General features: G+C 35.5%; 1 protein-coding gene across 5 annotated transcripts in view; it reads left to right on the forward strand.

Moving 5' to 3' along the window:
- KCNK2 (potassium two pore domain channel subfamily K member 2) overlaps positions 1 to 12,647 on the forward strand; it is a 223,915-nt gene that overhangs the window by 100,633 nt on the left and 110,635 nt on the right. For all 5 annotated transcript variants that reach the window (XM_059414015.1, XM_059414017.1, XM_059414016.1 and 2 more), the window contains exon 3: positions 10,283 to 10,400. In XM_059414015.1, coding sequence (XP_059269998.1) covers positions 10,283 to 10,400 — 118 coding nt within the window. The remainder of the gene's footprint in view (positions 1 to 10,282; positions 10,401 to 12,647) is intronic.

Below are 12,647 nucleotides of genomic sequence, written 5' to 3' on the forward strand. Positions count from 1 at the left end.
TTCTAGAACTGTCTCTTCTTTGTTATCTAACTAACATTTATCTTTTCCCCTCTACTTGCTCTTTTGTTTCTTGTTGACTTCTTGTTCTACCTTCTTTTTTCCCATATTTTCCTATTCTTTAAACTCTTTTCCACCACCAAGGCTGAGATAAGGTGGAAGGCACCAAAAAGATAGAGACTAATGCTCTGATAGATTATTAATATGCCACAGAATTATATGGAATCCAGAAAAACATGGAAAAATGCATAGCTGGGGAAAGGCAGGTTTCAGTATGCTTGCTTCAGATGCATTTTCCTGGATCTCCAGAGCGGCAAGGGCCCAAGGGTCTTGAGCACATTTTATCCTTTTTACAACACAGTGGCATTTCACACTGGGCTCAAAGAAGAACAGAATTTTAGTGTTTCACATTCAGTCCTTGTCTGATGTTAAGTCATCTCTATAACAACTTTGCAAATGCTCATTTGACCTTGGACACAGTGGTACAAACTTATTTATTAGTAGAGGGTTGGTTATTTAAAGTATTTTACATGTTGCTACTCAGTGATGTATCGATGACTATGAAGTGAGGTATTAATGGCTTCAAAATGCCTTGGAGCATATTTATGTTATAGGGAAATCGTTGAAAGCACACTTAATGATTTTAAGCATGAACAGAACCAAAAATGGAATGTATGCATGTTACAAAAATGGTTTTAGGACCTATAGAGTGAGCTTTTTTATTTTTATTTTTCCAAATGTCCAGTAACCTGTAAATTCATGTTAGGATTAAAAATATTTTCCAAAATGGTTATAACCAGGGAAGACAATTCTAATACCCATCAGTTTGCCTCTTTCACTGGGCTCTGTGGGTGACATCCATCTCTGATTCTCTGTTCTTTCCTACTCTGAATTTTAAGCTTTTGTTTCTACTAATAGGAAATAAATTTACACTTTCAAAAGAGCAAAAGAAAAAAAGCTGTACATTTCATTAGTGTATATAAAAATAGCTTTAGCAGGCAATGGGGTAATCTCTAAATAGAAAGAAAGACATGGGAGGGTAAGCAGGACATTTACTTTTGAGGTGCTTTCTAAAGCCTGTTGTGTAGAAACGGCTTCCCTTAGGAAATACTATCTTTTCTAGATTATAAGAATTACATTTTGGGGGGGTGTCTTCCTGACCTGGTTGAGCATTGGCTGTCAATCTTGGGGTCATGAGTTCAAGCCCTGTGTTGGGTGCAGAGCTTACTTAAAAAAAAAAAAAGAAGAATTAAGCTTTTTATTTGTAGAAAGGATGCTTCTTTATAGAAGGTTTCTAATTAGTGTGTGGTTAAATGTAGGTAATGGATTACTGGGAAACAGGTTCAAGGATTTTGAAAGGCTTTTAAAGAAAACATGAAATGTATTTTGAGTCAAATTGTTTTCAACAAGAACAATAGATTAAAAACATCACTGCATATTACTTTTCTCACTTAAAAGATAGGCCCTGGAGAAATTGTGAAAACTTGCTTCTTTACCAGACTCTAAATATAGAATGATTTAATCACCTGTGTTCTGTATAAAATATGCAAATATACTACTCCATTTTTTTTTCTCCACAGAAATCAGAAATATATTTTTAAAGGGGAAAAGATTATCAATGTTAGATTTTTAAAAATCTAAACTTTGTCAGTTCTTAAAACAGTTTAATTGTTGAATATAATTTTGGGTTTTCTTTTTCTTTTTAGAATTTATATAGATTCCCCTATTTTGCATAGGCAAAACAAAACATGTGTCATCTCCATATAACTATAGAATTTCTGAAAAACTAAGTTACATAGAGTGTATCTCAGGTTCACTTACCAACTTGGAGGCTAGAATGTATATTAGTATGGACATTTGATATCAAGAGATGAATATATAAATTTGCTTCTACAAAATACAAACATCTTAACTATTAGATAATATGCTCTGACTTTTCAGATATGTGCAAAAGTTGGACATGACTTGAATTTCCAATAGGAATTCAATAGTCCATGTTTTCTCAGAAGGGAATTCTCAGACATATAGGGTTTTATTTAATCTGAGAAGTATATATTCTTCATATGGAACTGTAAGCAAGACCATAACTGATATTAACAGTTTCCTGCTAATGGGAATTTAGCCTTAGTGCTGAAAGTAATAGATGTCACACTTAAATGAGAGTTAGCATGTTATTTCATACTACTGATGAAAAAAGAAGTGCCATTCTTTTGTGTGCTAATACGAAGTTGTCATTTTGTAGGACAAAAAGGATTTAGATATTGACAATTTTACGTGGTTCACCCTAGTACTATCATTAGCAGAGAGCTGTCCTTGGAATAGTCCTGTGGAACATTATGCTAATACAGTGTGGTTTTCAAGAAGTTGTTTCTTCCCTTGTTGGATTGTCTATGGTCCCAAGTGGTACTCTGATCAAAATATTATCGTACAAGAAAGCCAAGGTCATTACTTTAGTTTCCAGAATTCCGTGAAAGGACCAAACAGCGAAGAAGATCAGTTGGGTCTCTGGGCATTTGGCCCATTGCTACGAAGATGTACCATGGACCACCTTCGTATGGAAGTTTAGAATACAGCTCTATAATGCTACTTCTCTGTTGAACCAAATTTGATATGTCGAAGAAAAGAAACAGCCCCAGTAATTAAGACTACTACATGTGACTGACATTAGAGGAGAAGTTTCTTGAGCAAATGATGTCTGTAAATAACATTTCAGACAGATGAGGTCAATAAAATAAAAAAATTAAAAAAAAAAAAAACTCTCAGGAAATGGATAAACAAATGTGACTCTTCATTGATTCAAATATGCCAGTTAAGGTGCCGTAGGCTTCACCATGCAGTTCGTGAATTATGAGCCTCTAAGAGTAAAGGCCATTTTGAGATCATCTCTGGTTTTATGAGCAGGGCCTTTCAAAGCAGTTCAGATCATCTGACATTAGGTGATCATGGTGTTGACATATATAACCAGAAGGTTAAGAATCAGATGAATAATGATAGTGTTTGGCAATAGTACTCCTATATTACTGCATATAATTGATGGGTGATTATTTTTCTGGCGTAATAATATATAGTAATAATGCCTACCAGTATATCTTCTCACAAAGTTCTTTGGCAATGAGAACATCATTTATTGTTTTGCTTTTCTCATTATGCATCTTAAAAATAATCTTGCTTACAAACTTCAAGTGTTCAGATGTGTTACTGTGAATGTGTGATTTGATTCTTCTCCTAAAGACTAGGTTCCTTTCAGGATGAGCATGGTTCCCCGACAAGGAAATAATGGCAAAAAAAGATGTACAATCATTTCTTACAAAAATTTGGCAAGATAATATTTATATTCTTCTTTAAGCAACTGTGTAATAATATAGGTGTCAGTGTAATTGTAACTGGACTTGGCCATTATATCAATTTATTGAAAATAGCATTCATTCCAGATGAGAAAAAAATGAGATCAATCTTAAATATCAAGTTAAAAGAAGTTGCCAGGGCACCTGGCTGGCTCAGACAGAAAAGCCTGTGACTTTAATCTCACGGTTGTGAGTTCCAACCCCATGTTGGGTGTGGAGATTACTTAATAAATAAATAAAATTTTTTTTAAAAAAGTTGTCATTGGACCAGTTTTGCCTACGTCACTGGTGTAACTCAGAGAGTAATACCTATAGTTTAGAATTTTTACTTAAAACTTCCAAATTATTAGTGTGAATTTGCTTTTAGAATTATAGGTATGAAAATATATTTTAGTCAAATCATGATTATGGTATGAGCAGAGGAGGAATTTGTGGAAGGCATTCGGAACATTCTGTATTGTTTTGTTGAATGTGAACATCTGAGCCTCAGAGTAAATGGGAGAAAAAGCGAGATTAGAACTTATGGTATCACCTATATTTTAAAATCCAGGATATAACTTATTTTTAAAACAATATATTCTTCAGGTCTTCCCTGGGATTATTCATCACATTTTCCTTCAATGACACAGTAGCTGGTCAAGTACTTTATAACACATGAAAAAGTTGCTCCTAGGCGTTGGACTCACGGAAACATTTTCATGATTGCCAGTGATTGCCTTGTGCTCCAAGGCTAGTCTCGTACAATTGCAAATAAGTGTGTCTTATTAGTGTTTGGTGTCAAAGCTGAATATAGTTCCAAAATGCTAAATGACACAGAGACAACTTCTTACAATTCAGGAATGCACAAAATCACAGTAGAACTCTGTGAACTTCCGTTCTTTTTTTTTTTTTTTTTTTTAAAGATTTTTTTTATTTTTTTGACAGAGAGAGATCACAAGTAGGCAGAGAGGCAGGCAGAGAGAGAGAGGAGGAAGCAGGCTCCCCGCTGAGCAGAGAGCCCGATGCGGGACTCGATCCCAGGATCCTGAGATCATGACCTGAGCCGAAGGCAGCGGCTTAACCCACTGAGCCACCCAGGCGCCCTGTGAACTTCTGTTCTAAAGACATCACTGTCATGGAAACTCACATTTTTCATCATTACTTTTCTGAGTAATTACCTTTATCATCTCAGTGAGTACAGAGTTCTTAGAGGTCTATTTATGAAATTTCAACTCATACCCTGACTAGGACCATGATTCAATTTCGTTTTCTTTCTTTCTTTTTTTTTTTTAAAGATTTTATTTATTTATTTGACACAGCGAGAGAGATCACAAGTAGGCAGAGAGGCAGACAGAGAGAGAGGAGGAAGCAGGCTCACCGCCAAGTAAAGAGCCCGATATGGGGCTCGATCCCAGGACCCTGAGTTCATGACCTGAGCCAAAGGCAGAGGCTTAACTCACTGAGCCACCCAGGCGCCCCTCAACTTCGTTTTCTTGATGCACATTCCGTGATTATCTATATACTAAAGATCAAAATTAAATATGAATCCAGCCAAGATTATCTTATCCTCTTTCTACTGTAGATTTTAAGTTGGGAAGCCCTTTTTAATCAACACTTCAAGGAATCCTTTGTTAGGATTCGATGCATAGGATCCAAATTTCCTTTACTCTAACCAATTTGACTTATTTGTAAGTTGTCAACATGACTTGATGGTTTACAGAAGTTACCTTTCATGGAAAAATGAATTTTTATTATTTTATAATTTATTATTTTTATTATTTATTATTTTATTATTTTTATTATTGATGAAATGATTGTTACTTTAGTCACCTAATATGGTACATACAGGAACAGTTCTAACGAAGGTATTTGTTAAGTGCTTTGACAGCCTGAACCGATGTTGAAATTCAAGACTCTTAGATCTATGAGTACACTTGCCAAGGGCAACCAGTTTCCTGCGGATGTTGACCCAGAGATCTTGTACAAAAATATGAAATAAATTCACAAAAATATTCCCAAATAAAGAGCCTCGTGGTAGACTCATTCTCATAGTGACTTGATATATTCCCAGTTCCTTCTCAAGCCTCTGTTGCAATCATCATAGCTCTGTGATAACTATTTACAACCCACACATTACCAGACTTGACTTTTTCTAAGTCTACATTTGCTTCTTTTGCACTTAATTAATTTATGGTTTTTATCCAAGTGTCTGGGTAATGTTGTACCTCGTTATTGACAACAAAATAACTGGCTAAAATAATGGTGCTGGCCATGTAGGCTGTTTTAAGTCAATTGCGGAGAAATTAGCTTGCTTCTAATCAATAAAATAATTGTATCTAATGGGGTGGATTCTAAAGACATGCCTTGTCCTTTCTCATTTATAACTATGTCACCTGGGATGCCTGGGTCACTCAGTTGGTTAAGCATCTGCTTTCGGCTCAGGTTATGATCCCAGGGTCCTGGGATCGAATCCCACATCAGGCTACTTGCTTGGTGTGGAGCCTGCTACTCTTCCTGCTTGTGCGCTCTCTCTCTCTCTCTGAAAAATAAATAAATAAAATCTTTTAAAAATAAGTCACCTTTTTTTTTTTTTTTTTACTTCTCTGTTGTTTCCCCATTGCTTAGCATTATAAACAACTGATAAATATTTTGGAATAAATGAATATGTTGAAGAAATGTCTAAAATGTATAAAAATATACCTTTTTGGTAATGTAATTACAGTGTATTTAAATGTATCTAAATCCACCCTCCTTCTCCTTGGTATTTTTACTGACAGCATTAGTTTTCTTGTGAGTTGCAAAGCTAGCAATTACCAGTCTGCACTTACAATGTTTATATACACCTCCCTTGTGTTTATTGTTACCTGAAAATATTTCCAAAGACCTTTTTAGATATTCCAGTTTCACTTATCAGTCCTTTTTACTTGCTTGCTCTTGTAATTATTTAATTAAATACCATTTTCTTGCCAATAGTCAATATATTTAATAGTTTTATCATTAAAACATTGAGGAATTTAAATGCTACATAAAAACAAAGAAGACTGCTTTTTTTTTTTTTTATTTAACATTGCTCTGGAAATACTGACCAACATAATAAGGGATGAAAGGTAATAGAACATAACTTTTGGAAGATGAAGAGGTAAAATACCATTATTTGTAGAGCTATAAGCTTGCTTACTTTGGTTCTCCAGATACAAAACAAAATCAAATCAAAAAATTTCAGTATACAGCAGTGGTTCTCAAGATGTTATTCCAAGACATTCTCAGAGGTCTGATGAGGTCAAAGATATTTTCTTGAAAATACTAAGATGATTTTCCTTTCCACTCCCCTTGTCTCATTTTTCAGAAGCTATGCGATGTGCTTTCTAGTAAGCTGAATGCAGAAGCATAAAATTGAATCTGTTTTCTACTAATCCAGAAATTTAAGAATTTTTTTTTAAGGTTTTATTTATTTACTTGACAGAGAGAGAGGCAGAGAGCATGGGGTGGGCAGGGTGGGGGGTAGGCAAAGGGAGAGGGAGAAGTGGACTCCCCACTGAGCAGGGAGCTGGGTATGGGAGTGGGGCTCCATCCCAGAACCCCAAGATCATGATGTAAGCCAAAGACAGACATCTAACTGACTGAGCCACCCAGTTGTCCCCCTTTTCTCTTTTTAAGATATTATTTATTTGACAGAGAGATCACAAATAGGCAGAGTGGCAGGCAGAGGGAGAAGGAAAAGCAGGCTCCCTATTGAGCAGAGAGCCCAACATGGGGCTCAGTCCCAGGACCTGGGGATCATGACCTGAGCTAAAGGCAGCTAACCAACTGAGCCACCTAGGCATCCCTGGAAACTGAAGAGATTTATAAAACAATTCCTCTCTTCTCACTAAATAGTTTTTGATTTTGGAAAACAATTGTCTTCATAAAATTTGTTTTTTTTTAAAGATTTTATTTATTTATTTGACAGAGATCACAGGCAGGCAGAGAGGCAGGCAGAGAGAGAGGAGGAAGCAGGCTCCCTGCTGAGCAGAAATCCCGATGTGGGGCTTGATCCCAGGACTCCGAGATCATGACCCGAGCCAAAGGCAGCAGCTTAACCTACTGAGCCACTCAGGTGCCCCAAAATTTGGTTATTTATATTAACATATAATGGCCTTCTTGCTATTTTTACACAAATTAAAATTTTGAAAATTAGAAACTTTAGTAAATATAGTAAATGTCAATAGTTATAACTCACATTTACAAAAGACCCCTGATGTCATCAGTAATTTTTGACACTGCAAAGTGGTTTTGAGATAAAAAGAATTTGAGCACTGCTAGTGCAGAGAATGGGCAATGTGTATTTGTGTATACAGCAGCAATAACCAGTTATAATTCAAAAGGTGAGAAAGCAGAATGCCCAAGAATAACCTTACAGACCTACAGGAAGCATATAAAAGTACTCTGTTTCAGGATATTAAAGGGGACTTGATAAATGGAGATGCATACCATGTTCTGTGATAGGAAGTTTCACTATTACAATAATGTTCAGTTTCGTTAAATTAACTTATGAGTTTCCCTGATATGAGGAAGTGGTGATGCAACATGGAGGCTTAAGTGGGTAGAAGAAGAATAAATGAAACAAGATGCGATTGGGAGGGAGACAAACCATAAGTGACTCTTAATCTCACAAAACAAACTGAGGGTTGCCGGGGGGAGGGGGTTTGGGAGAAGGGGTTAGGATTTATGGACATTGGGGAGGGCATGTGATTTGGTGAGTGCTGTGAAGTGTGTAAACCTGGTGATTCACAGACCTGTACCCCTGGGGATAAAAATATATGTTTATAAAAAATAAAAAAATTTAAAAAAAAATTAACTTATGAGTTTCATATATTTCCAAATAATGCAAACATGTGGGAACGAAAGTTTCTGTAAAATTTAATTAAGCGTTTCTAAAGTCTACACAAGAATAATAGATTAGTAGGGCGCCTGGGTGGCTCAGTTGGTTAAGCAACTGCCTTCGGCTCAGGTCATGATCCTGGAGTTGCAGGATTGAGTCCCGCATCGGGCTTCCAGCTCCATGGGGAGTCTGCTTCTCCCTCTGACCTTCTCCCCTCTTATGCTCTCTCTCTCAAATAACTAAATAAAATGTTTAAAAAAATAGATTAGTAGCTACACAAAACATTTTAAAAAAAAATAGAGAGGCCTGCCTTATCATTATTAAAGTTACAATAGAGAGTCAGGTGAAAAAAAATCAGATATCTCATAGCTTCATTGTGCACTGTGCATATATGTGCATATATCTATATTTATATGCATTTAATGTATAATCAATAAAGCTTTTTTGTTTAACTTCACTCACAATAGAGGATTTATAAATGTAAACAATTCTTATCATTTCACTAAAGATAAAATATTAATATTAGGGCTAATAGCATTGCTAAGCATTTGTAAATCATTGCAGGGGCAACTGTAAATTGTAACAATCTTCCTGGATAGCTACTTGATATTATAAATTATGTGTATTAAAATATTCACAATATTTAATGTGACAAATTTATTTCGCGCAGTCTCAATGAAATACTCAGAAATGAAAAAACATTTATACTTAAATATGTTTGCAGCAGCACTTTTCATAATAAGAAATTTTAGAACAGCATATACATCTACGTATCTGGCAGGGATTAAGTTAATATGGCAATGACAAAAAAACTATACGTAGAAAAATATTAAATAAAAATAGAGAATATGCCTTTCTGTATTTTCCTAATTTTTTACAGTAAATATATTACTGTTAAAGTTTTTTAAATAGCATTACCATTCAATTAACTTTATACAGAACTATTGAAGTTTTAATTTATAGGGTTAACAGATCAGACAAATGAAATTTTATATTGCGTTTCCATTCTGGATTACATGCTCTTTTCCATCTGGCAGTAATTTCCTGGGGGGTAGTGCCCCCACCTTCACAGTGTGGTTTTTGTCCATTTACCAGTAGTCTAACCTTAAACAAGTCACTTTATCTTTCTTGGTCTTCACTTTCCTTGCCTATCAGATGATGCTCCTTCCAATTTTAAAATCTGGAAATTAAATGATAAAGATTTCTGAAACTATATGCAGAAACATCTTTTCCTACAATCTGTATGTCTCTCTTTTACTACCCAATTTTCTCCTAACATATTCTCTTCTATGTTTTGTGCTTCTGGATATTCCCCTCTTCTGCTCAACATCTGATGACGGAAGGGATTATAATGTCGTCTTTTTGTCTTTCTGAACTATTCAAGACAGCATCCAGGTCTGAGTGTCCCTATATGAATGTTGCTGAGTGATTGTTATCTGTGGATCTTTGGTGGTAATTTGGTGATGCTGTGACAATTCTATTGTCATAGAACTTATAAAAAGTCTGCAGAGATTCTGAAACTCTAGATACACATGGACTAACTGAAGTATGATAGTGAATTGTTTTTGCCTTTGCTTCTTATCTTAGCCTGTTTTGTTGGACCTTATTGATAAATACACTGTACACTTATACACAACCCAGGCTTGGCTGCATATGTTTAACATTCAAAATGATGAGCACTTTGGAAACACTTACTCTGTGATGAAGCTATTATATATTATTTGACTTGTAAGTTTGCAATCAGATTTTTTAACTCTGGGATGCTGACTAAAAATCATGGCTGTATTTAGTAGTTAATTTAAATAAGTCACTGAAGAGGTTAATGGATGAGCTACAAATGCATATTGATACAATATGATATAATATGATACAAAATGATATGTTCCATACAGATCCATTCACTTGATATCTATACCATTTTCTTATTTATCTTATTACATTCTTTAGTATAATGCCTTAATCTATATTGTATACTTCAATTGGAAAACCAAGCCTTAAACTTGATTCTCTTTGTCTAATTCGTCAACTGGGATGAAATATACACTGTTTGATGCCTCCATGTGATTCATGTGTACTGATGAATTTCTTTTTAAACTTGCAGCAAATAGTGGCAGCAATAAATGCAGGGATTATACCTTTAGGAAACACCTCCAATCAAATCAGTCACTGGGATTTGGGAAGTTCCTTCTTCTTTGCTGGCACTGTTATAACAACTATAGGTAGGAGACAACTTATTTTGTTTTTTAATTTTGGTGCAGCTTGTGAGCTAAACTTCATGTTTGAATTTTGCTTTTACAGTTGGTCAAATTGGTATATGGAAGGTAGAAAGCTAGATTATAGTAAATTGATTTTGAAGAGAGGGTTTAAATGTTGAACAAAGGAATGATGGGAATGAATTACTGTACCAGAATACTAAGTTAAGTTTAAAATGCATGTGAACCCAGAGCAAAGCATTTGAGTCATTTGACTAATGGATAGTAATGTCAAGAAATGGCTTGAAATGATGGTTTGGGGGGGGGGCAAGTAGTTTCAGATTTTCCTGCATCTTTGATTTTTTTAGTGTAGAAAGAAACGATTTAAGTACGGTTTTGACATTCTTTTCGTGAAGTTCTTATTTGAGATCACTTTTTTCAATTTGCAAATTTTAACTCACATTTCAAAGGATTGTTCCTGTTCTTATATGCTTGTCTATTATAATGAATTCAGGGGTTTTAAAGAAAATACATTGTTTTTGCAATAGCGTAAATGTATAAAAAAATCAACACTGAAATATGAGGATTACAAGAATAATTTAAATTTAAGCCCTTGCTGTTTGCCTTCTATTCATGTTTGTTGTCATGTAAAAAGGACCACATACTGGAGCACAGTCTCTTTTTGGATTGACGATGCATACACTCAGCACCTTCTTGGAAACAGAATGGGTATATATACATGACTTTGCTTCTGGTAGTTAGTCATTCAGTGCCTAAGAAATATCCACAGGCTATAAATACAGACCCCATAGTGAAAATCATTTTGCCACACTGTGGGGACTGGGAAGAGTTACAGCTGTCTTTTTTCATGGAAGGAGGTGGGTTTAAAGCATAATTTTCAAGATAGGGAAGGAAATGACTCATCTCAGTTATGAAGGAATTTTAAGTGGAAGAAGAATTCTTCCCTTCTACATATGCTTTTGATGAGATTTCCTCTTATGGGCCTGGTGTCTGATTTTGGGGTGTGAATTATGATTCTTAAAGTTTTCATTTTAGTATGTGATGCCATTGATAAATTATGAAGTAGATAATGTTTTCAAATCAGTGCTTTATATCAACTCCGAAATAAGAGGACACAGACAGTATATGGATGAACTCTTGCTTAAAGTTTTCCTTTGAAGGGAGACAAACCATAAGAGACCCTTAATCTCACAGAACAAACTGAGGATTGCCTGGGGAGGGAGAGGGTCATTGGGTTATGGACATTGGGAAAAGTATGTGCTATGGTGAGTGCTGTGAAGTGTGTAAACCTGATGATTCACAGACTGGTACCCCTGGGGCTAATCATACATTATATGTTAATAAAAAAGATTTTTCCTTTGAGAAACATTTGTAGAGTCCTGGAATTACCCGAATCCACTGTAATGCCTCTTTGTACTTGGTCACGTGCCAGTGAAAACAATACCTGAACATGTTGATTTTTGCCTCTGTGAAGAGGTCAAGGAACTATATTTACTCTTACATTTCCACCAGCTAGGTCAAAATTGGTGTGGCTGTGAAAACCTGGAGGAATGGCAACCTTGATTTCTAACCATAATAACAGGTTAACTTTGGAGCTTAGACGTCTTGGCCCATTTCTACTATGGAAATAACTGTTTATTGTATAAACTACTTAGAGTCTAGAAGGAGGGGGAACCTCACAGACCGAGTGAGAATGGTTTGCTTCTGCCCCATGAAAACTCAAAAGTTCAGGTTCTAACTCCTCATGACCACCGCTGAATTATTCTGCAAGAGACTTAGTCATTATACTGACTTACGGTTGCATCATGTGTTTGTAAACAGTCTCATTTTTTGAATCCCAAATTCAGTAAGTTTTGCAGACATATACTTCCACACATGAAAAAATAAACCATTATTACCAGCCTTACCCCAAATTATAGCCATTAAGCATAGGAGCTGATTATTCCAGTTGTGTAGGTAGCTTCCGACAGCCCAAATCGCCTCCTGTTCTATCTCAGACTTTAGTTTTAGGTGGATTAAGTCATTCCAGGTCACCCACATTTCCTCCACGTTCTTTTATTCCCAGGTCAAGGTCATATCCTCTGATCTTAGACTAGATCATGGTCTAGGACAGGGCAAAAATTTTGCCTTCTTGCATATGTGTCCATTTGACATCCAAATCACCATTCAGTAGAATTCAAAGTATAATTATTAATCTTCATCGTGATCATAATCGTGTGAGCTTTGACATGGTTTTTAGCAATCTCAGAAATT

The sequence above is a fragment of the Mustela nigripes genome, chromosome 10 (genome assembly GCF_022355385.1).
Source record: "Mustela nigripes isolate SB6536 chromosome 10, MUSNIG.SB6536, whole genome shotgun sequence".
NCBI lineage: Eukaryota > Metazoa > Chordata > Mammalia > Carnivora > Mustelidae > Mustela > Mustela nigripes.